Here is a 26,843-nt window from a genome sequence, read left to right as displayed (position 1 = left end):
CCTCAAAAAGTTAAAAATAGAGCTACCCTGTGACCCAGCAATTGCGCTACTAGGTATTTATCCAAAGGATACAAACATAGTGATTTGAAGGGCACATGCAACCCAGTATTTATAGCAGCAATGTTCACAGTAGCCAAAATATGGAAAGAATCCAGATGTCCATTGACAGATGGAGAAAGAAGACGTGGTGTGTATGTGTGTGTGTGTGTGTGTGTGTGTGTGTGTATAATTCATCAAGTCAGAATAATTATATATATGTAATATATATATATATACACACACAATGTATATTATACTGTGTATAATTCATCAAGTCAGAACAATTATATATATATGTAATACACACACACACACACACACATATACACAATGGAATATTATTCAGCCATCAAAAAGAATGAGATCTTGCCATTTGCATCAGTGTGGATAGAACTAGAGGGTATTAAGCTAAGAAAAATAAGTCAGTCAGAGAAAGACAAACATCAGATGATTTCACTCATATGTGGAATTTAAGAAACAAAAGAGATGAGCATAGGGGAAGGGAAGGAAAAATAAAGATGAAATTAGAGAGGGAGACAAACCATAAGAGACTCTTAACCACAGGAAGCAAACTGAGGGTTGCTGGAGGGGAGGAGGGGGGGTGGGTAACTGGGTGATGGGCATTAAGGAGGGCACTTGATGTAATGAGTTCTGGGTGTTATATGCAATGGATGAATCACTAAATTCTACCTGTGAAACTAATAATACACTATATGTTAAGTAGATTGATTTTAAATTAAAAAATAAAAAATAAATCCTGATTTCCAGTTATCTTGACTTCTAGATAATATACGCAAAGGAAGAACAACTGAGAGCTGCCTATGTGCAGCTCACCATCCAATCTAAGTGATTTACTCACCAGTTCATCATATCACATTAAGCTGTGCTGTCAGCTTTGTATGTCACAATTGACATTTAAAAAAAAGAAATGAAGTAGGAAATACCAGACTTACATGTTCTTAAAATATATTTATTCAAGTCTTTATTGCATCTGCATAGTGTTTAAGGTAGTGTACTCCCTTTTACTTGTCTGTTCTCATTCTTTTATTTGCTGTTTCCTGATATGTATTTTGTTATGTAAACTTTATGTTAGTCTTCAAAAAAGCTCAGACAGACACTATCTGTCTTTTCCAAGGCTGTTTCTGTTGTCCAAACATTCTTGAAAAGAGTGTCTGGAACAAAAGGGTAATTATTGCCTCACTCTCAAAACCTACAGAAAATCAGCAACCCAAAGCAAAGTTGGCATGATTGTATCTTATGAGTTGGTCTTTCCATCTCTATCTGAAAGAACACCTTTCTTTATTCCACCGTACTTCAGTATATTCTATCTTTAACAGGCCTTCAGAATGGCAAATACATTAAACTTATATATTGGTAAATTTACATTTTAATGATAAATCTTCCTATCAGAAGCATTCTTTTTGGTTTTATATTGTACTTTTTGTTCCTTTAATACTTTATATATTTTGTCTTACTGTTTCTCTCTGCCTTTCTTGTTAAAATTATTCATAAGTGTTTAAAAGTTTTTCTTGCTATTATGAATGCACTATTTTTTATAGTTTCTATACCTAAGTGCCAGTTACAAAAACAGAGAACAGATATTAATATTTCCATATTTATTTAATATATTTTTCTAATTTTAATTAGAGTGCTTTTGATATATTTACAGTTTTTATCTCTTCCTTTCAGTGTTTATACCAGCTTTTAGATTTTATTATATTTTAGTTTTTGCAAATTTTGCCACTTGACTCATAATAATTGTTATTGTAATAATAATTGCTAACAAATATTTATGTGCTAAGCACTGTTTTATTAGCTGTACATTTATTAATTATTTTTCAAAACAAGAACATGAAATGGATACTCTTGTTGAGTCTAGAGTTTACATGTTTGTCCCCAGCTCACATAGCTAATATTTGTTGTTGGGTTCTGGTAAAATCCTTTATTATATGTAATTTTTTCCATTTCTGTTTTGCTAGAATTCTTTCTTTAGGAATGCTTTCTGAATTTGATCAAATGCCTTTTCAGCATCTTTTGAATTATATAATGTTTCCCTTTTAATTTTTGATCTTGTCAGTATAATGATTATATATAGATTTTTCTGATTGAACCACTCTTGGAATCCATGAAAGTACCATCCTTGGTAATATTATTTTTACAATATGTTGCTGGATTTTGTTTACTTCTGGATTCTTTTTTTTAAAGATTTTATTTATTTACGAGAGAGAGAGATATTGCGAGCCGGGGGGAGGGGCAGAGGGAGAAGCAGACTCCCTGCTGAGCAGGGAGCCTGATGCAGGACTCGATCTCAGGACCCCAGGATCATGACGTGAGCCAAAGGCAGATGCTCAACCCACTGAGCCACCCAGGTGCCCAACTTCTGGATTATTTATAAGTTTTCTGTCTTTATTCAGTAATGAAACTGCTTTTCATTTTTCCTTTTTTTATAGTCTCTCTTTTGCTTTGTTTTCAGGATTAAAATTGTTCTGACTTGATGAATTATCAAGATTCCTATTTTTTCCCTGTTGTCTAGAAAATTTTTTCAAATTGTAATTTAAGATTAGGTAAAGGTCAGCTGTGAACTTGTTCTGTGAGAAGTTACCTTGCTACAGTGGTAGCTTCCATACATACTATCAAGGATATCATCCCAGAGATCACAGAACAGAATGACTCACAGATTATATTGAGATTCTTGAATCACATGGTTTATTAAATCAACTTAAAACACAATGAGAAGAAAGGGAAGTGAGATGGGGTAAGTTAATGTACTTAGGATAGAATGCAAGCAGGCAGAGTACTCTAATCCTAGTTATACAGCATTTTCATGTTCTGTTTTTCTCTGCCTCATCAGCCTTCCCTGTTGATAGTACTATGAGTACCAGTATCAAGCCAGGGAATCCACAGATAAAGACCAGTGAAACACGGTTGCTCTATTGGAGAGATGCAGCAGCAAGTATACCTGGCCACAGCTATAGCTAACCAATTATCCTGCTGAATAGTTATGGTTTTGTCTGAATTTCTTATGCTGATAAAACACACAGGGGCCAGAATCAGACCATATTGGGTATGACAGTTTGGCATATCGGAATTGGTCAATGGGTGGCAAATTTAAGCCTAACTTAGTTGTCATCCAGAATGTCAAGAACTGTGAGAGGTCTGAAATTTTACTCTACTTGCAAGCTGACAATTTTTTTCTACAGAAATTTCATGGATGCTAGTAGAAGACATGAGACTCCTGGGTCAGAGACAAAGAATTTTCTTATAACACAACAAACAGAATAAGCATCTAAAATGAATGAATTGCCCTAAATGTCTGTCCCCCAGTTTCATGAGGTGATGTGGATGGGTGCTATGGACTGAATTATTCTTTCCCTCTTCACCCCCCCCCCAGCCATATGTTGAAATCCTAACCCCAGTTGTGACTGTATCTGGAGATAGGGACTTTAAAGTTAGTACCCTAATCCAATTGAACTTCGTCTTTATAAGAAGAGGAGGAGAATGATTGACCCACTCCCCTCCTTTCTCTCTCTACCAGGTGAGGATAATATGAATGGCAACCATCTACAAGCCATGTAGAGCACTTTCACCAGTAACCAGCTACACTAGCACCTTGACTTAGGACTCCCTAGCCTTCAGAACTGTGAGAAATATGTTTCTGTGGTTTAAGCCACCCAGTCTTTGATACTTTGTTGTGGTAGTCTAAGCAGACTAACACAAGAGGCCCAGGTAGATACTGTGTACCCAGTGAGTTTACATCCCAGTTGAGCATCCTCAATGTTTAGAAACCCAGAATGTTTATGATGGTCAGTAAAATTTGGTCCTTGCCCCAAGAGGGCATCATTATCTTTATTATACTGGACAGTAAACAAACCTGCCCTGTGTTCCAAAGTGAGACACTATCTGTCTTTTCCAAGGCTGTTTTTGTTGTCCAAACATTCTTGAAAAGAGTGTCTGGAACAAAGGGGTAATTATTGCCTCACTCTCAAAACCTACAGAAAATCAACCCAAAGCAAAGTTGGCATGATTGTATCTTATGAGTTGGTCTTTCCATCTCCATCTGAAAGAACACCTTTTGTACTTCAGTATATTCTATCTTTAACAGGCCTTAACAGATTTCTAACTTTAAAATTACTGTCCTTATTTAGCACCTTTTGAATTCTCTCAGAAGCTACTATTTTACTCATTATCTCTACTTAACATAGCCTATGACTTTTGCCTCTATGTCATAAGTTACCATCTTACTATCAGTGGTTATTATTTCTTTTGGTTTTCATCTATCGCATTTGTTTTCTTGTCTTCTAGAGCAGAATTTAATATTCTTAGATAATGTATGAAATTCATATTACTTATATATTCAGAATATTTTTGGTTGAGATGTTAGGAGACATTTCTTTTAGGTGCTAATAATTCATCACAGGGCAGTGATACTTCATAGGATTTTTTTTTTCAATTCCTAGAGAAGCATCCACTTTTTTGATCTTATAGTAAGTTCCCTTTAAAGCAAAGCAAATAATAAATTCCCAATTTAAAAAATCCCAATTTTTTTAGTACTTATGAGAGGTCATTTTAACCACTCTCTCTGGGAATAAAAAATTTGTTAACCTTGGTCATGGCTCCACCAGTTGGAGACCTCACCAGGAGCTGAGACACAGGCTCGCTCCTTTAAGAAGTCTAGAGTTTTCTCTCCTATTCAGTTTTGAGTAATTGTAGAAACAAGGAGTGAGAGATGAGGAATTAGTTTTCATTTGAAATGTTAATCTCGTCATTTATTCATTGAGTATACGTTTACTGAGTTGTGTAATGTACCAAGTATTCCAGGTATGTCTTTGGGTAGACATACCTAAAGTCATATATATTACTATGTGTCAGGAAGACATTTACAAATAAATGGAATTGGTGCTAGACCTGTGATAGCACAAAACAGAGAATGGTTGAATCTGCTTGGGAAGTCAGAGGTTTTATGAAACATTGTCTTGGCCTTTAAGAATGAGAGGAGAAGTTCACCTTGGAGGAAATACTATGTAGCGGGTTAGAGTACAATTTTAGAAGCCTGATAGACTTGGCTTACCCAACACCAGTTATGTGATTTTGGCTACATCGTTTAATATCTGTTAAGTATGTTTCCTCATATATAAAATGGTGAAAATGACATTTCATAGTGCCACTTTGATAATTGAAATGAAGTGCTTAACGTAATGCTGGCATATAATGGGCTCTAATTAAATTATATTTTGTAGTAGCTGTTGCTATTACTGCCTGCTGTGGTTCTAATACAACCACCACCACCACTTCCTCTACCAAGCTCATTAAAGGAGGTTGCCTTCCAGTTTGGAAGACCAGCACATTGGAAGACACGTTAAGCAGAGCATGATTGAAGTGTGTATGTTGTGTGAGTGGTTTGAACATGAGATATTTCTGTGAAAATATCCATACATGATGAGGACTTATTCTAAAGGTGATTTCAGTACATACTACCAAGAGCAGAAGGATTGTAGGTGCCAGTAGGGAAATCAAAAGAATGAGTTGTAAGGTTTAGGTTGACTCAGGTTTCTTTACATGATATTTGTGGCTCCATATACCAAAATAGTCTCCAATGGACTAATGATAGCTCTAGAGGCAACAAAATGAGTCCAGATATGTTGAATTTGAGAATTTAGAAGACATCATGGTAGAGCTCTCTAGTAGGTGATTGGATATGTGGGTCCAAAACTGACATCTCCAAGTGGAGGTAATCTAATATCTCTAATGTCTCATCACTAGATTCTTGCACCCTTGTATGGTTTGGTATAAAAAGAAACAGTGGTTATAGATGAAATCACTCAGTATAAAATGAAAAGGCTGAGAATTCAGCCACCCTGCTAAAATCCAAAGGAAGTGAAGTTTGGAATGTAGGATCAAAGGAAACTGGTATAGACATTTTTGGGAAATGTAAGTGACAGATGGGTGCATTCATGAAATTTGTGATAGTGCAAGACTGGAAAAGCTTCTCCTGGTAGTTGAAGAAGACATTTAATCCATTTATTTTCTAGAGTATTTCTTCTTTTGTTACTTCTAAGACCCATGAACTATTCAGAAGTACAATCTTTAGTTCTCAAATCTTGGGAATTTTTCAGATATGTTTTTGATTTCTAATTTAATTCCATTGTTGTCAGAGAATATACTTTATATGATATGAATCTACTAAATTTATTGCAACTTGGTTTTTTGACCCAAAATATTTTGTAAATTTATATTCTACTGCTGTTGAAAGGAGTGTTTTATAAATGTCAGGTAGGTCATAGTCAATCATCTTTTTCATGTCTTCTTTATCCTTATTGGTTTTTCATCTCCTTGTTTATCAATTATTGGGAGGAATGTTGAAATCTATAACTTTGGGTTTATGTTTTTCTCATTTTAGTTCTTAGTTTTTGCTTCCTGTATTTTAAAGCACTGTTACTCAGTTCCTAAACAATTGGGATGGTTATGGCCTCTCAATGAAATGATCTGTTATTATGAACTGACCCTTTCTATTCCTAGTAGTATTTTTTGCTATAAAATCTGTTTTGTCTGATTTGATGTCCTTTTCTAATACTTTTATCTGTGTCATTTCTCGGTCAGTTCTGGTTAATTATTTTCTCTCTTCATTATGGGTCATATTTTCCTGATTTTTTTTTTGTAGGTCTGGTAATTTTGAATTAAATACCAGCTGTGGTAAATTTTACCCTGTTGTGTTCTAGTCTATAAATATTTTAACGCATTGTTTTGTGATATAGTTAAGTTACTTAGAATTCATTTGATCCATGTGGATCTTTGCTTTTTAAGGTTTTTTAAGCCTCAGAGAACTCCTGTCAAGTTAGGTAGGGGGCGCCTGGGTGGCTCAGTGGGTTAAGCACACAAATCTTCATTTTGGCTCAGTTCTTGATCTCAAGTTCTGGAGATCAAGCTCTGTGCTCAGCACGGAGTCAGTTCAAGATTCCCTCTCCCTCCCCACTTGCCCCCCCCCCCCGCTTGCGCACGTGCGCGCTCTCTCTCAAATAAACAAATAAATAAAATCTTAAAACAAAAAAAGTTTGTTAGGTAGGATCAGAGCAACATTTAGTTTAGGGCTAATTATTCCCCACTGGTGAGGCAAAACCCTTCTGAGTACTTTACCCAGTGCTTCATGAATTATGAGACTTTTTTTTTTCTTTGGCATTTGAGCTCTGGGTATTGTTCCTTGTAATTTGGAGGGATAATTCTTTTACTGGCTTCAGGTTTTTTTGTTTTGGTTTTTTTTAAAAACATAGGTTGATGAGAGTACTCAACTAAAGACTATAGGTCACACAGGAGCTCTGTTACTTTCCATCACTCTCCATTCTGCTGCTATGCCCTATGAACTTAGCAGCCTTGCTCTCACCGTTCTCTAGGCTGTTTTCTCTACTTCAGGAGACCTCAATGTTCCAAGTAGGTTACTCCTCCTTTTCTGGAGACTGCAAATTTCTCAAGGCAGTGAGCTGGGCAAATAGTTTGTGTCACCACTTTTTTTCTTATCTCTCAGGGATCATGGTCTTTCATTCTTGATGTTTACAGTCTTGAAAATAATTCTTTCCATACATCTGTTTTAAATATTGTTTGTGTATAATGGTAAATCCAGTGCCTGTTACTTTATCTTGATTGGAAGTTAAAGTACTCTGACCCTTGAATTTGATTTTTTTTTAAATGCTATGTGGTATTTTTGCATCTCATTTTTCTACCCCTTTCTGCTTTCCACTGTTGTGGTCATGTGTCCTAGAATCTTGTATATAGCTTGCTAGGTTGGGCTGGCCCTCTATCCACTAGTTACTGTCTTTTATGTACCTGGCACTGTGGTAGGTGTTATGAATAGAATATATTCATAACATATATAAATAAATATATATATATATGAGAAACAAAGTGGAAAAATATTTCCCTCTAATTAGGAAAAAAAGTGTCCTGGGGGTTTAAGGCTGTTAGCATGAAGTTCTTTGTACCTTTTTCTTTTCCATTTTACATTTTATATCTGTTCTTTTACATTTTATCTCTTATTTTGTAATAGCAATAGCTATTACAAAATATATCTCTGAACAAAAGCAAATTTCTTAAAGATAAGCAAAGGTTTTCCCTTTAATTAGTTCAAATAGCTTACTCACCAGAGAAACTTTTAATGGCTAAATCGCATTGTACCTGCTACAAAGAGATAAGTAGTCTAGCTACAGGCTGATATTACTTATAACTTGAAGATTTAATTCATAAATCTAGGGAGGGCTTTTGATACCAATTTGAGATTGAGTTTGAGTTCATAAAGTAAGAATTGGCATTGAGAAGAAGACTAGTTTGTGTTTTTTGATTGTTTTAAAAATACTTATTATACAATATTCCAATATATTTAAAATTAGGCAGTTTTTTATAAGTGCTGATTGAATTTCACTTTTTATTTATTTATTTATTTTTATTATATTATGTTAATCACCATACATTACATCATTAGTTTTTGATGTAGTGTTCCATGATTCATTGTTTGAGTATAACACCCAGTGCTCCATGCAGAATGTGCCCTCTTTAATACCCATCACCAGGCTAACCCATTCCCCCCACCCCCGTCCCCTCTAGAACCCTTAGTTTGTTTCTCAGAGTCCATAGTCTTTCATGGTTCCTCTCCTGCTCTGATTTCCCCCGCTTCATTCTTCCCCTTCTGCTATTTTCTTCTTCTTCTTTTTTTTTTTTTAACATATAATGTATTATTTGTTTCAGAGGTACAGATTTGTGATTCAACAGTCTTACATAATTCACAGCACTCACCATAGCACATACCCTCCCCAATGTCTATCACCCAGCCACCCTATCCCTCCCACCCCCCACCACTCCAGCAACCCTCAGTTTGTTTCTTGAGATTAAGAATTCCTCATATGATACATGTCTTTCTCTGATTGACTTATTTCGCTCAGCATAATACCCTCCAGTTCCATTCACGTCGTTGCAAATGGCAAGATTTCATTCCTTTTGATGGCTGCATAATATTCCATTGTATGTATATACCACATCTTCTTTATCCACTCATCTGTTGATGGACTTCTTGGCTCTTTCTACAGTTTGGCTATTGTGGACATTGCTGCTATAAACATCAGGGTGCATATACCCCTTCAGATCCCTACATTTGTATCTTTGGGGTAAATACCCAGTAGTGCAATTGCTGTATCGTATGGTAGCTCTATTTTCAACTTTTTGAGGAACCTCCATACTGTTTTCCAGAGTGGCTGCATCAGCTTGCATTCCCACCGACAGTGTAGGAGGGTTCCTCTTTCTCCGCATCCCCACCAACATCTGTCATTTCCTGACTTGTTAATTTTAGCCATTCTGATGGGTGTGAGGTGATATCTCATTGAGGGTTTGATTTGGATTTCCCTGATGCCGAGCGATGTTGAGCACTTTTTCATGTGTCAGTTGGCCATTTGGATGTGTTCTTTGGAAAAATGTCTGTTCCTGTCTTCTGCCCATTTCTTGATTGGATCATTTGTTCTATGGGTGTTGAGTTTGATAAGTTCTTTATAGATTTTGGATACTAGTGCTTTATCTGATAGGTCATTTGCAAATATCTTCTCCCATTCTGTTGGTTGTCTTTTGGTTTTGTGGACTGTTTCTTTGCTGTGCAAAAGCTTTTTATCTTGATGAAGTCCCAGTAGTTCATTTTTGCCCTTGCTTCCCTTGCCTTTGACGATGTTTCTAGGAAGAAGTGGCAGAGGTTGAGGTCGAAGAGATTGCTGCCTGTGTTCTCCTTTAGGATTTTGATGAACTCCTGTCTCACATTTAGGTCTTTCAGTCATTTGGAGTCTATTTTTGTGTGTGGTGTAAGGAAATGGTCCAGTTTCATTCTTCTGCATGTGGCTGTCCGATTTTCCCAGCACCATTTGTTGAAGAGACTGTCTTTTTTCCATTGGACATTCTTTCCTGCTTTGTCGAAGATTAGTTGACCATAGAGTTGAGGGTCCATTTCTGGGCTCTCTATTCTGAAATTTAACTTTTTATTAAGACATAGAAAGCTCCTGACTTTAGAGAGTCAGTGTGTGGAATAATAGGGAAAAATACTTTATAACTTGAATTCAGTGACAATAGCATATTATTTTCACAAGTTTTTGAGATGTTACTAGGAATTTTTCCAATCAAAATGGAAAAATCATTAAGTATAATTTATATTATTGTTTTCCCCATATCATTGATGTAAGAAAATATTAAATATAAGCATTTTTGAGTAAAGAACAATTTGGGTATTGTTAGCATAAAAAATGCAAGTTATTTTGAAGATAGAAAGTTGGCCAGAGGGGTGTTAAGAATCATTTTAGGAAGAAAATAGCCGAATTAAGGAAATGTCTTTCTTGGCCTTTTTCTGATTTTGAGAGTATAGATTAATGCATAAATTTATGCTACTTACATTTAACTTACCTTATTAATAAAATGAAAAGGTATTGGTCGTGGGGTGCCTGGGTGGCTCAGTCAGTTAAGTGTTTGCCTTGGGCTCCGGTCATGATCTCAGAGTCCTTCCATCAAGCCCTGCATTGGGCTCTCTGCTCAGTGGGGAGTCTGCACTCGCTCACGCACATGCTCTCTCTCTCTCAAATGAATAAATAAAATCTTAAAAAAAAAAAAGGTATTGGTGGTACTGATTGTCTTTTCAAGGCATCGTTTGAATTAGGCAAAACTCTACTGGATAAAGGTAATAAACTTGCTGAGATTCCAGACTATCTTTTAAAGATGTAATACCTTTACCAGTCCAAAATATTGAAGCTTTTCTTTGTATATAGTGCAAGGTGATTTCTCTATCTCATAATAAAATCAGATGGAACACATTCACACCTTCTTCATGATAAAATTGACATTGTGGTTTTGTTTTTATTATGTTTGTATTAAAAAGGTAGGTATCTCCAAACCCAGATATCTCTATTTTTAATTCAGGTTGTTATCTAAGTTTACTCTTTTTCTGAAAATGTAATACCTAGCTCTTTACCTCACATGCTGCTGTGAAAAGTAAGGTACATTCATGTTCCTTAATATTCTTTTGTGGTATATTTCGGATTCTTTCAAAAATTATCAGATGCAGATGTATTTAAATTAAAAAACTAAATTAAAAATTAGTTGATGATATATAAATACCTTCTTTGTTCTACTTCTGCATTACCACGTTTGCTTTTGACTCATTAAGATACATATTAAATGTTAAATAAGAGATGGCTTTTATGATAAATCATTTAGAATGCAAATTATTTTTGAAGCTGAAGAATACTGAAAATAAAACCCAACTAAAGAGTCTGAATTATTTACAGGCCAGGGGCTTAAAGGTGCATCACTCCAACACAAATATTAAATTATGAAATGGGAATTTCAGTTTGCCATAAATCTGTCTGCCATAGCAGCTTAAAATAAAATAGTTTTACCCATCTAAAGCAACATCAATTTGCTAGTCAGTGCTTCATGTATCAAAGAGCATGCTGTGAAAATATCAATATCATTGGTTAATATAAATGAAATTAATTTTTAAAGCTGGGCTAAAGGTTGACATCTGAAAAATTGCATTACTTTGCAGAAGAGAAATTTCTGTCTTCTAGTGAAATTTCAGGTCATGAGGGCAAGTAATTTTCACAATCTTCAATGGGAGCCAGTGAAATATGAACTTCATTGTCACCTAGCCCCAAAGCGATAAGATAAAATGAGCTGATACATCATTTGCTGTGGTTTTATCATCTCCCTCAGTAATTGGAAGAGAAAACATAAGAGTGTATGTGTTTGTGTGCTCCCCTGTTACCCCTCCCAGCTGTCCCATCATCCACACCCAGGCTAAAACCATTTTAGCCCAATCAATACAGAGGTCACGTAGCATTTTATTTATATATTTTTAATTTTTCATACTGACTAAACTGCCAAGTAGAACATTAGAGTAATGAATATGTTTAATTAAATTTGTCACCCATGAAAATGCTAAGGAGAATACTGTACTACATCATAGTACCTAGTAAGCAGAAGGAGGAAATTTACCAAATAGAAGGAAAACAATAACTCATAATTAATTTAAAAGGTGATTTCCTTTCATATCCATAACTTTCATATTTTTGTTATCATTGTTCTGTTCTTTTCAAAGTTGGGAGACATTCTACTTATTCATGAATAGTAATTTAATAACAAAATTACTATCGTAAAGTTTCAACCAGCCAACTATATATCATTTTTAAATTCAAAAAGACTTCTAAGTTTTACTTTAAGAATATATCTTTGAAAACTTACAAGTTCCGTGGTGTAGGTGATGAAGTAAATCCAAAGGCAACTAGAATTCAATATTCTTAGAATAAATTCTGAGTTTATGAATAAACTCATAAATTCCATGCTTTGATATCAAATTTCAGAGAAAATTACATGCAGCAAAATCCAAAAACTATGTTAATAATAGAGTGGTACAAGTTTAAAATACTTGATTAAAATTACTTTCTACCAGTTTGTTAACATTGCAGTTATTATAAATAAAACATATTTGTAAATATATCTAGTGATGAGTTGCTATTCGAATATTTTTCAGTGTGTTTTCATTTTAAATATTTTCAAATATTTACTGTTTTCTCATAGTAAGATACAATCTTTGTGACTAATTTATAATCATTTTTCATGAAAATGGGATATGAATATTTTCTCGACTTTCCTTCCAGTGGTGTCATTGCTTAATTTATAGAATGATTAGCTTATATTTTGTATATTAAGTTTGAAACATTTTTCTTGGTGTTAAATACATTCTCTATATTTTGGAAATAGTTTTGTTATGAAATTGTAAATATTCTTGGTAATATATATTACCTGATTTTACTTCTATTATCGAATTCTTCAGAAATCAATATGGAATTGTTTCAAAGAGTAAAACCTCTCCAAAAATTGACAACTCTTTGGGACTAGTGTATGCAATGCCAGTCTTAAACATTAAGAAAGAATAATATTTTGAAAAGCCTTTTACTGATTTTTATATGCAAACACCTATTTATTTTTGAGGTAAAAGATTTTATCACTTTTTAATATTTTTCCCTTTAAAATTTTTAAAAAGTATTTTAAATTTAGTGAGGGTAGTTTGTATAGTTTTTGAAAACAAAACCTTTTTACTTAAATGAAGCAAATATGACTGTTTTTAGAGACTATAAAAATTTTTTTAAAGCTTGATATTCAGTAAAAGCATTTTGCCATTGGGCAATAAACACATTTCTATTTCTCTCAGAAGATGAGCAAACAAAAGAAAAGTCTTATTTGAATAAATTCATTAGCTTTTCAAAATAAATGATTAAAAGGAAAGTGGAAAAAATGATTTGCTTTCAAGCCAATAAATGCAACAGGGTGAAGAAATTTTTATATGTATTCACAGTATATTATTTGAAAGATAGAAAAAAGCATTGTGTGTATTATTTGGGCAAAATAATATATCCCTGAAAGAAGACACAATTTTCAGATAAAAATTTTAAAGAAGATATGTTTGATATTTTTAATTTAAAGAAATGGTATATACACTTGATGAGTGTGTATGTGTGTATATTTAAAATTAAATACTGATTTCTTTCTTCCCTCTCTTACCTCAACATTTTAATAAACCATCTTTGTTAAACAAATTATAAAAAAAGAATGTTGAATTTACTTTTACCTATTAACAGTACTAACCATATTAAAACAAGGTGGTAAACATTCGAAGAGTGCTGTGGGCTTAAGCTTTCAAGCTATTCTAGACTTAGGGTCATAACTGCAGAGCAATGGTAATGATATGGTTTCCATAGCAACTGATTCATTGGAGGGCTAGACCTCTGTCTAGGGTGCTGTCAGTGTATGTAGAGTTTCAGTGAACAGAAAGTCCCAAAGAAGGGTCTGCTTCTACCTAATCCAGTTTTAATTGAACTCTAGAGACTTTGAAGTGAAGCCTCAGACCAGGAATATACTATTCCAATAAGAAATAAAACTCTTGCTTAGCTAGGCCTCAGCTGCATTTCAGTACTGACACCTTTTCCTAATGAATACCTTAAAGAAATGTTATTATATCAATTTCAGCTACTAATTCTGTTAGTTAAAAGATTTTTTTTTCCATTTTAAACCCAGCTATCTTGACCGTAAGTATAGAATTTCATTTGTTACTTCTTGTTAAGTCAGGCTAGTTTTTCGTGTGTGATTTTAATTTTTGATACTTATGGCAATTTTAAATAATTTTGTCTGTCTCTCCTCCTGTTTCTTTTTCTCTGAGTTTTAACACACTAGACCTGATTATATTTAATTTTGAAAGCACACTGCTGTCATACATTCAGTATGATACCTGATTTAGATCAGGTTTGAAAACTTACAAAACAATGCTGGATATTATTTATGGACGTATATGTACTAATAGTATAAAAACTGACATGGGAATGATAAAGCTAAAACAAGAGTAGTGATTGGCTCTGACGAAGGAGGAAAATGGGATCAGGAAAGGTTATATATGGGAATTTCAACACTATCTAAAATGCTTTATTAATTTTTTAAATATATGCAATAATATGGCAAAATGTTAGGATTTTATATGGTTGAGTAATGAGTATGGGACTTATGTAATTTTCTGCAGTTGTGACTGATTTGGTAATAAAAACATTTTAAAGAAATATACCACTTCAAGTAGACTTTTTAATAACTATACTGCTTAAAGGAATGGGATATAAATTGAATTTTTTATTAATTAGAAAGCCTTCAGTACATTAAAAATTTTATAATGTTTTAGTATACTTATTTTTATTAAAAACTGAAGTATCTTTGAATATAATTAAATGTTTAGTTGCATGGCCATGATCTTAGAATGACTGAAGCCACCATTATGAGCAACAGGTCTTATTATATAGCTTTATAGATACAAAAAGTAGAATTTTCAGATTAGTGTGTGATAGTCTTAGCATATCATAGACCTTAGAGGAGCCTTTGTTCTAGTTTTCTTTGATTTCCCTCTTTCACCTATAACCCAAGTACAGGAAGACAAATGTAGTTGTTTAAAATTCTGTTAAGTTGAATTGTAATTTAACAAATATTTAAGCCCCTTTTTACAAATGTGACAATGTGGTGTATATATTGTAACCTTTGTATTTTTGGATTAGAGAATTTGGAAGTAGGCTAGACTCTGCCACTAACTCCCAAGGTACTTTGTATTAACTATTTAATTTCTCTGGCTCTCATTTTCCTTACTAATAATTGGATAGTAGATTGGAGTATAAGTGTTACAGATAATATACTGGATTCTCTCCTACTTGATAAGTCCAGGGTGGCAAATTCAAATGCCATTGGGGAACTGGACAGATAATATTAAATGAATGAATGAGTAGAGACTGTGCCAAAATGGTAAGTGTATGTCAATTGTTACCATGTGGCAGATAGATCTAGGTTTGACACTTAGTTTTTCCTGAGAAACCAGAAATCTTAATACTTAAAATATATGGTCCAAACAAAATGAATTTGGGCCATATATTAAAGGCCATATATTAATTTAGGTTGCCATTCACTGACTCATGTGGTCATTCACAAACATCTACTTTGTGTCAGACATTGTTCTAGAAAATGCAAATAGAGTATACTAGAAGTTTTTGTTCTTAGAAGTTATAGTCTAGCATTCTAGTGCTGAATAGAGACAAAGTCAAGCAAGCAGTTACCATAATTTCAGGTAATGATAGTCTTGTGAAGGAAATCTGCTGAATTTGGGGTGGTCATGGAGGAAGTGGGGTTTAGATCCAGTGACTTCTCTGAGGAGGTGATATTGGAGCAAAAATCTAATGTAAGAGTGAGCTAATCATGTGAGGATTTGGGAGAACATTGGAGTCAGACAAGAAAATAAGTATAAAGACCCCAAAGAAGAATGAATTGGGCTCATCAGTGAGTTTCAGATGTAAAGCTTTATAAACAATTATAAAGAGCTTCAGTATTTATTATACATGTAGTGGGATGCTACTGGATGGTCATTAAATGCATAAGTGATGTGATCTGATTTATATTTTAAAATTCTATTAAAAAATTTGTTTTTCTTTGGCTCCTCTGGTCATAGTAGACTCTACAGGTAAGATTGGAGACAGACCAAGTAGCAGGCCACTGTAGGCTCTGGACGCTTGGACCTACTGGTCTCGGTGAGAGAAAGAGGTACATGCAACCTCTGCTTTCAAAAAATCTTGAGTGTAAGACTTACAGTCTTGTCCTCTCTTTTCCTTTTCATTTCTCCTGATCTTATTTATGCAGGTATTGGCTGGATGAAGGTAGATTTCTATATCACCAGTTTTAAAACTGGAAGTTTGTTTGGCCCTTAGAATTTTTGTTTTGTTTTTCAAAAAACACTGAGACTTGGAGTTATTCTTTTGTTTTTAGATCCTTTGTGCCAAAAATAGAATTTGTGGAAAAATCTCAATAAGGTTGCTTTTTTTCCCCAAAGAAATTGCATTTTACATTGAGGAATATAGATAGATATTTTTGCATTTAAGATCTAGGAAATGGAAATGAATATAGAAAAGAAGGTTCTTGTAGGGTAAATTCTTCTTCTTATTTTTTCCTCTCCTTGCTTATCCCATCTTTGTCCCCGCCATGCAATATCATAATTACATGTCATTCTATTTTGTATTTCTTAATGGTGGTTGCTTTTGAGAGATATATCTTAATTGTTTGCTTTCAGGGATTTTCATTAGGTTTTGGTAGCAAATACATCTAATTTTCTTTATTAAATTAATATTAGGTGAAGTACTGGTGTAAGAAATTCTACATCTGGTTTTCCTTTAACACCTTCATAATTAAGCTTTTGAAATGAACTTTTTAAAAAACAAAACTTGAATAACAAAGCAACAAAGTGGCTTAGGACTAAAGACAGGATTACTTTGAGTTGGCAAAGCATTCTAAGCTACTGCGTCTGTCACATGGGATGACAAGAATTGTAACAAGTTACTCTGACAACCACCTTCTCCATGGAGAGATTATGTTGAGTTCATTTGCAGGTTTGTGTTTAGCCTAGCTGACAAAATGATACTTAACCTCTCATACAATCAGTCTTTGTGCTTTCTGAATGAGTGACTGTTGCCTTAACAGTGACCTTAAAAGTGTGATTTTTTAAAGTTATAAACTTGAATATATATAATTTTTTTGTTTTATTAAAAAATAATTGACATACAACACTGTATAAGCTTAAGGAATATAGCATGATGGTTTTGTTTACATATATTGTGAAACAGTTACCACAATACATCCATTCATCTTCTCATATACAGTTTTTTCAAAAAAGAAGAAAAAAGGGGGAAAAATTTTTCCTTGCAAGGAGAAATCTTAGGATTTACTCTAAATATATATTTTTAAGTATATGAAAGATACTTCTGAAGTAGAATCTAAAAAAAGAAAACAAAAAACAAATGAATAAACAAGCAAAAAGCAGAGTCAGACCTATAAATAGAGAACAAACTGATGGTTGCTGGGGGAGTGGGGTGGGGTGTGCTGGGTAAAATGGGTGAAGGGGGAGTGGGAGATACAGGCTTCCAGTTATGGAATGAATAAGTCACAGGAATAAAAAGCACAGCATGAGGAATACAGTCAATAATACTGTAATAGCAATATAACAGGACAGATGGTAGCTACACTTATGGTGAACATAGCATAATACATAAACTCATCAAATCACTAAGTTATACACCTGAAACTAATGTAACATTGTGTTTCAACTATACTAAACAAAACAAAACAAGACAAAAAAAACAAACCAACCTGAAAACCTCATATAACATAAAAAAGTATTTCTGAATATATTAAAATTGTATTATATGAAACTGAATTGTATATGTGATCCATAAGCATGTAAGGCATTCTTTTGCGGTCTTTCTTCTTTTTATCTAAAATTTTACTTTCTGTAATAAGATCCAAAAACCCAATCATTAAATAATGCAGTTTGTATTTCCTGAAAAGCAATATATTACATCCCTGCTTTTAAAAGCCCAAAATATATTTATAAAGAGATGTTTTATAATTTTGCTCTCCTTTTTCATTGAGCTTCCTTTCCATATGTTACAATCTATTTTCTTAGTCTCCCTCCAAATTATTTCAGTAACTGTTTTCAATTTTTAGAAATTATTTTTAATAGGGTCTTTTCTGTTTTATTCAGGGGGAAAAACAACAAGAAAAAATTAAACTGTTGTTACTTACTTGTGCTTATTTTTTTCCTCACTAGATCCTGGCATATACAGAAGGGCTGCATGGAAAATGGCTGTTTACAGAGATACGATCAATCTTTTCTCGTCGTTATCTCTTGCAAAATACAGCCTTGGAGATCTTTATGGCAAACAGAGGTAATATGTTTCAGAAGTATATTGTTATTAAGCTAACCTCCACCTCTTTCCGATTTCATTTTTGAACTTACCATATTGTTTCCATTTAGATAGTAATTTATAGTCTACTCTCTGCCATACTGGCCTCATTTTTTTAACTACATACATCTTCATGGTTTTTTTCCCCACTTGGTCATTCTTAGAATTATTTGTAGTAGTTTTAGTTTTCTGGCCATATCACAGATTAGTGCACGGTTTTCTAAATATGGTGAGTAACTAACCATTTAATCAGTTATGGAATTTTGATGTTCTCAATATTGCTCTGATACTTAAACTCCTTCTGGAAGGTGGATGCATTTGGAGAGGGGAGAGGGTAATCAAATGATTCATATATTTATTCAATCTTTTGTCTAATCTATTGCCATTTATAAAGGGACCATCAGAAAATGGTACTCAAGTGTCCTGGTTGCTTTGTATTACATCATTCTTGAAAGAACTAAAATTCAATTTGTGGGTTTAAAATGGAACTTGGTGAAATTTATTAAGACAAGAAGGAGAGACAAGGTGAATTTGAAGTACAAGCATTGGTGGGTATGAATGGAGCCATAAAAGAAGAATATATAAAACCTAGTGACTTATTGTACATACTCCTTATATATAAGTAGATTGAAGTTTGATTTTCTCTTTCTGTAATCTACAAGTTGTCATTTAAAAAAATCTACATGAATATTCCATATACACATTATTTTCCCTTTATAGAATCATGTGTTTTTAGAGAATACAGATTTCTTTAGGTAGAGATGTTTTTTTCCTTTCCTATTTGATCTTCTCCCCTATACATACCTCTTTTCCTAATGTAAACATTATTCTTCCAGGCAAATAATCAAGTGAATGTCTCACACTTTATTTCAACCTGCATTGTTGCTGTCCCAAAGTGGTTTTGTTACAATCTTACAATATTTTTTACTTGCTCGTCCTCATTCATATTTTCCTCTTTTAAAATTTCTTATGTGTCCTTGCTTTTGTATGTGTGTTTTTTCTTTTGCCTTTCCTTCATGGCCTTCATTATCTGCCATAACTTATGATAGTTTTTCTGTTGTTGTTGTTTTTTCCCCTATATTCAATATAATAATGGATATATAGGGATGGCTTATTAAAAAGGTATGTTGGATATATATATATGACAGTTCCAAATACGTTTTGGGCCCTTAGTGAATGATCATATACTTATTTACCTGAATCATGTTGGTAATGTCAGTATTTAAAGCTATACCAAATTGATAATTTTTTTTTGGACTGAAGAATTTTTTTAAAGCTGGTAGCAAAGAAGGATCGTTTTCTAGATGAGTACTTAGAGGTTATGATACTGAAATTATAATATAATTAAAATTTTAAGACTGTCCAAATTTATATCTTCTAAATTCTCTCTCATGATTTTGACTTTATTTTCATATTTCTTAAGAAGATTAAACATTTATAGCTGACTATAGTAAATTAACTTTTATGTACTCAATATGTTTATGTATAATGATGTGTGTTTCTTGATATTCTCAAAATGTATTATTGAAATAGAGATGATTAGAAAACATTTAAATTTGATTATTAACTATAGAGGAAAAGTTTTCCCTTAGGTCACAGATTGTTCTGGATTATGTGAACATATAAATTATGAACATATAAAAATTGTAAGGAGGATAACTTTTAAACTGTGTATCATTGGAAATAAATGTAAGTGACAATTTAGTGCTTAAATCTGTAGTATTTTTGGTGTGTGTTAGATTGTTAACTATATAAAGTTAAAACTTCAGTATTTATAGAAACTCACAGATATGTATGTTTAACATACACATGTATGTAGTTAATCTCAGTTTCATGTCACATTAATGCAACAATAGTTTTTAGAACTTCTGACAGCATTTAGAGAAGGAACTGTCTATGGCTAAGGTATTTATAAGTAAAATGAATATTACCTCAGGCATATTAATACTAAAACTTGGTATGCACTATAATAAAAGTAAAATGGCAGGAATTGTATACCTGAATTAAGAGTAAATATTTTATTAGACCAAGAAGTCAGTTTTCCAAGAAGGAAGTTATATTGTGTTCTAACTTTTAAAAATTATTTTTCATAGTTGCTGTAATGTTCAACTTCCCAGACCCTGCAACAGTAAAGAAAGTAGTTAACTATCTACCTCGTGTTGGTATTGGAACCAGCTTTGGGTTGCCTCAAACCAGGTACTGTTTTATATGAGAAAGATTTGGAAAATAATCTGTATTAATATTTTTTCTTAATTTTCTTATTTTAAACTTCTCTTTTATGTTTCATATTAAATGATGATTATTAATGCATTATTTTGAGTCAACTGAACTTCTATCTGAAAAAAAACTAGAAAAAGAGGAGCAAATGTAAACCAAAGTAGGATGAAAAAAGAAAATAATAAACTTAAAGGGAGAACATTAATAAAAATGTAAGCAAAAACAATAAAGAAAAATCAATGCAATGAAAAGTTGTTTATCTGGAAAGATTAACAAATGTAATAAATATATATACAAGACTTATGAAGAAAAAGAAGACACAAATTGCCAATATCAAGAATGAAAGAGGAGACATCACAACAGATCCTACAGATATTAAAAGGAAAATAAGGATATATTATGAACAAATTTGTGCTACTTAGACAAGTTAGATGAAATGGACAGATTTCTATGCAATAGGTAACCTTAATACCTCTATAGGGGAAATTGACTTTGTAGTTAAAGGTCTTCTGATAGAAAATTCCTAGCTCAAATGGTTTCATTGGCAAATTCTATCAAATATTTAATGAAGAAATGATACCATTTCTGGGCACAGACTATTACAGAAAACAGAAAAGAAGGATAAAATTTTAAAGTTATTCTTTGAGGCCAGCATTACTTGAATTCCAAATCCACAGAAAAGCATTACCAGAAAACAAAAGGAAAAAGGAAAAGGAAAACTACTGATCATCTTGATTAGAAAAGAAGAAATAAATGTGTCCTTCAAGTCAGCTCTTCATAGGCTGCTTGACTGTCTGCATCACATGGGCGCTGACTTTCCCAGAGTAAGTGATTCCAAAGAGAATGAGGCAGAAGCCCCAATGTCTTTTTATGACCTACCCTTGATAGGTAGAGTAGGTCATCAATTCTGCTACATTATATTCGTTACAATGTAGTCTTTAAATACCCAGGCTCCAAGGGAGGGGAGACATTCCACTTCTTGAAGAGAAAGTATCAAAGAATTTATGGATGTGTTTTAAAACTACCACAGGGTGCAACTCTTATGTAAAAGGAGCACCTAAAGTGGCCCTTCTAGATTATAAGCAGTGGTTGCTTTATAATGCCAGTGAGGATTTTGATTAGATAGTTTTATAATTTAATGAGGAATTTCAGGTTCAGAATGAAGCACCTCAGAATGGTATAGTAAATTTCTTTATCTTAATAAAAACGTCTTTTTTTCTACTAATTATCTCTATTTTTTAAGTTTTATTCATTAGTGTTATCATACTTGGGAAATCTTTGTAATGATTTCCCTCAGTTAATGAAAGCTAGGTGTAGGTTAATTCATTAAATCAGCAATTTAAATAGATCTCAAACACTAACAGTGTGTCTGTTATCCAGCAGTGTACAAGATAGATATCATCTTACCCATGTATGTTTTAACAAATATGCAAACAAGATAAATAACTCTGTAAGTGACGGGAGGGATATAAATAAGGGTGTTAGAGTAGTGATTAGTGGAGTAGAGATAAGAGGCTTTGAATTACATGGTCAGAAATGTCTTCCTATATTACTTTTAAGTTTTATTTTAAAGAATAGAATCAGCTTACCTTTGAAAGCAGAAATATCATATGCAAAGGTCCTGAAATAAGGTGAGGTTTCATTATTTTAAGAAATGTTGAAGGCAAATATCGTTGGAACTTACTGATTCTGGGAAGAGGGTGTCAGTTCAGAGACAGCAGTTTATTGTAGAAATCCAGATGATATGTGGTGCTGATAGTGCAGTTAAAAAGAGACATCCTTGTTTAGAAATTTTGAGGACATACAATCTGTGTGACTTGGAGATTAGTTAGATAATGGAGGATGATAAGGGAGGGAGGTGTCTAGTGTGTTTTGTCAAGTTTTAGTTTAAGCTGCTGAATAGCATTTACTGAGATTGGGAACACTGGAGAAGGAATAGTTGTGTATCTGTCCTCCCAAGGTTGAGGTCAGGATTGTGGCGACGAGGTGGGTGGACAGAATATGAGTTTAGTTTTAGATCTATTGAAATTGAAACCCCTGAGTGATGTCCAGACTGAAATGTTGAATAGGAAGTTAGAGCTCAAAAGAAAGGTATACTAATTGAGAAACACTTAATGTTGAAAGACTGAATCCTTTCCCCTAAGATCAGGAAGGCTAAAATGTCCCCCATCTCACCATTTCTATCAACAGTATATTAGAGATTTCAGCCTCTGCAGTAAGAAAGGAAGAGAAGGAGGGAGAAATTAAAGGCATCCAGATTAGAAAGGGGGGAAAAAAAGTCTTCATTCCTAGATGACAGAAGAAGTGTAAGATTTGTATATTGAAAACTATCAAATATGCCTGATAGAAATTAAAGACAGACATCAAATAAATGGAGGCATTCCATACTCATGGATCCGAAGATTCAGTATGATTAAGATGTCAGTTCTCTCCAGATCTATAAAGTCGATGGCAATCCCTATCAAAATCTAGCTGACTTTCCTGGAGATATTGAGAAGCTGAAATGCAGTGGATCTGGAATTGCTGAAACAATGTTGAAAAAGAACAAAGTTAGAGGACTCCAACTACCTGATTTCAAAACTAACTATAAAGCCTCAGTAATTAAGATGGTCTGATATTTATAAAAGGATAGGCATATAAATCAATGGAACAAAATTGAGAATACAGAAATAAAATCCATTTTTTTCAACAAATGGCTAACACAATTCAATGAGGAAAAGATAATCCTTGAACAAGTAGTGCTGAGACATTTGAATAGTCACATGCAAGAAAATGAACTTCAGCATTTATCACACAGTATTCATAAAAAAATTAGCTCAAAATGTGTCATCGGCCTATATTTTAAAACTAAAACTAAAAAATTTTTCAAAATGTGGGAGAAAAACTTCAAGACCCTGGAGTAGGCAAAGAGTTCTGAGATGTGACACCAAAAGCATAATCCATAAAAGAAAAAAAATTGAGAAATTAGATTTAATAAAAATTTAAAACTTTCATGCTTTAAAGGACACTACTAAGTATATGAAAAGAGAAGTCCTAGACTGAGAAAAATATTTGTACATAATATATCTGATAAAGGTCTTGTATTCAGAATGTATGCAAAATTCTTACAACTCCATAATAAGACAAAAACCTCAATTAATGAAGGAAGAAAAGATTTGAATAGTCATTTTACCAAAGAAGATACACAAATGGTTAATAAGCCATGAAAAGTTACTCAACAATGTATATTAAAACTATAATAAGATACCATTTTACACTTGCTGGAATGTCTATAGTAAAAAATACATTATAGGGGCAAGTATTGGCAGAGATGTGGAAAATTGGAACCTCATATATTGCTTGTTGGAATGGAAGACAATATGGCAGTTTCTCAAGAAGTTAAATGTAAATGCAACCTACAACCCAGCAATTCCACCCTTAGGATTCTGCCCAAAAGAAATGAAAACATATGTTCATACAAAGACATGTTTGTGAATATTCATAGTAATATAAACTGGAATAATAATAATAATCCAAAACCAGAAACAATTTAAATATCTATCAACTGGTGAATGGATTTTTCACCAGTCTGTCTGGAGAGACAGAATCCCAAGCAGACTCCCCGCTGAGGGCAGAGCACAACACAAGACTCAGTCTCATGACCCTGAGACCATGACCTGAGCCAAAAGCAAGAGTCAGAGGCTTAACCTACTGAACCATCCAGGTACTCCTGGTGTATGGATTTTAAAAATGTGATATATTCTATATTCATACACTGGAATACTAGTCAGTAATCAAATAAATGAATTACTGATAACATGCTGCCACATTAATGAATCTCAAAAACATTATGGTTAGTGAAGAAGCCTGATGCAGAAGCCTTCATGATGTATGATTCCATTTATCTGAAATGTCCAGAAAAGGCAAGTTTATAGAGACAGAAAGCAGATTGATAGTTGCCTGGAGCTGAGGATAGGAATGGGGATTAACTGTAAATAGGCACAAGGCAAGTTTTTTTGGTGGTGAATTGTTCTGAAGTACATTGTGGTGCTAATCACACAACTCTAGAAATATATTAATAAATAATTAAATAGTACACTGAGATGGGTAAATTTTATAGTATGTAAATTATACCTTTGAAAATAAAACTTAAAAAATATAGTTACCTTGTCCTTGGTGGTAGGAAGAACTGTGACAGCGTACTTCTCTGAGATTCTAGGCTCTGAATATATTAACCCTGCCACCTATTTTCCACTGTTAGCTAGTAGTAGTCAGTTACATCTTTTGTTATTTACATTGCATTAAAAAAACACAGAAAACTTGGTCATCTATTATTAAGCTGCATAAAAAAATAATAGTTTCTCTTACCTTTGTCCCACCCCATGAATAGACACGTAAAGAGTTTAGAATCCTTCTTTCCCCTGTTTTAAAGGGTATATAAACATAATATTTAAATTATAATGTACAATTGTGTTGTCTTTAAGAGAACTATTAAAATTGATAAAGATGTGAATACACAGAAAAAAACCCACACACACAAAAAAGATGTGAATAAAATTTTATATGTCTTTCTCAGTTACTATAATTCCTTTTATATCAGTAAATCAGTGTTATTAATTATACTATTGTTAATCAACATTTATGGAACCTAGATATTATAATGGCATTGTAATGACAGCTTACTTTAAGGAATAGAATATGTATCATGGACCTGTAGCTAGGCCAAATCATTTAACCATTAATTGTGCATTGAAACAGTTCATGTATTCATTAGTAAAACATGAGTAGCACTTTTCAGAATATACAGATATTATTTTGTATGTCAAATATACAGAATAGACACAGATATTCATAATTTATTATTATGTTGTAAATAAATTGATTCTACATCAAATTCTGTTTTTTGCAGGCGTATCTCATTAGCTAGTCCACGTCAACTTTTTAAAGCTTCTAATATGACCCAGCGATGGCAGCATAGAGAGATTTCAAATTTTGAGTATTTGATGTTTCTCAACACAATAGCAGGTAATCTTATTTCAAATGATAAATAATTTTTTTCAAATGATAAATTATTAATTGATATTAGATTATTTTGAGTACTAGTATAAATAGCTTACTTTTATTTTCATTATTACTACATGAGTACCTTATCAAGAGTAATTTTGATAGTAGAGTTTACAGTTTTACATACGAACAGCTGGCTACTTGAGAAAATTAAAAATGGGTATACACACTTTTTTCCAAAAATCTAAAATGAAAATGTATAACTATTTAATATAGTAAGAATGGATTCATTATGGGCTAGTAGAAATAAAAACGATATAAAATCTTAACCTGTTAATAACTTAATCAGAATTGTATTATATGATGAAACAAAAATGTAACATTGAAAAAAGAAAACTGGGTAAAATATTAAGTAAAGGAATACTTATATTATGACCCATATGTGAAAATCTAAAGAGTAAATGGCTCTAGGGGCACCTGGGTGGCTCAGTTGGTTAAGCGACTGCCTTCGGCTCAGGTCATGATCCTGGAGTCCCGGGATCGAGTCCCGCATCGGGCTCCCTGCTCGGCAGGGAGTCTGCTTCTCCCTCTGACCCTCGCCCCTCTCATGTGCTCTCTCTCTCATTCTCTCTCTCTCAAATAAATAAAATCTTTGAGGAAAAAAAGAGTAAATGGCTCTATACAGGGTCTGTAATCACAAAGTATTACTGAACGTCACCCATTGAAGCTGTTCTCTTTTTTGAAAGAGAGTAAAGAACTGAGGGTTGTGGAAAGGGAAGTGGGTGGGGGGTGGGGTAATTTGGTGATGGGCATTAAGGAGGGCATGTGATGTGATGAGCACTGGGTGTTTCACGGAAGTATTGAATACAAACTAATGAATTGAAAAGTACACCAAAAACTAAGGATGTACCATATGTTGGCTAATTGAATCCAAACAAATAAAAATAAATTTTAAAAAAGAGAGTAAAGTATAGAAATGTGTCATTACTTTTCATTTGTGGTAACTAGAATAAAGAAAACAGGGAATGTGTTTGTGTGACATTTGAGATTCAGTTTGACAAACTGGCACAGTTTATATTTGAGGCACAGAGGAGGTACAGAGAGAATAAGGCATGTTGCTTGCTCTCAGAGAAGTTATTTTAAGTATGAATATAAACATTTACATGATTCTAGAGGAAGGAGTATAGATTCAATAAAAGAAATACAAAGTACTATGGGGATTAAAAGGTCAGAGAGGGAAATTATATTCATCCAGTTGTTGGGAGTAAGGAAAAAATCAGGAAG

At 33.2% G+C, this 26,843-nt stretch overlaps 1 protein-coding gene across 4 annotated transcripts in view; it reads left to right on the top strand.

Moving 5' to 3' along the window:
* Positions 1-26,843, top strand: part of LRBA (LPS responsive beige-like anchor protein) — a 742,782-nt gene that overhangs the window by 525,843 nt on the left and 190,096 nt on the right. For all 4 annotated transcript variants that reach the window (XM_073892352.1, XM_025874296.2, XM_073892351.1 and 1 more), the window contains 3 exons: positions 18,224-18,341; positions 20,453-20,555; positions 25,465-25,580. In XM_073892352.1, the coding sequence (XP_073748453.1) occupies positions 18,224-18,341; positions 20,453-20,555; positions 25,465-25,580 (337 nt within the window). The remainder of the gene's footprint in view (positions 1-18,223; positions 18,342-20,452; positions 20,556-25,464; positions 25,581-26,843) is intronic.

Source organism: Callorhinus ursinus, unplaced genomic scaffold, assembly GCF_003265705.2.
Source record: "Callorhinus ursinus isolate GAN/ISIS: 27379988/994484 unplaced genomic scaffold, GSC_fseal_2.0 scaffold4, whole genome shotgun sequence".
Lineage (NCBI taxonomy): Eukaryota > Metazoa > Chordata > Mammalia > Carnivora > Otariidae > Callorhinus > Callorhinus ursinus.
Note: the sequence above shows the minus strand (reverse complement) of the source record. Positions and strands in the feature narration are given on the sequence as shown.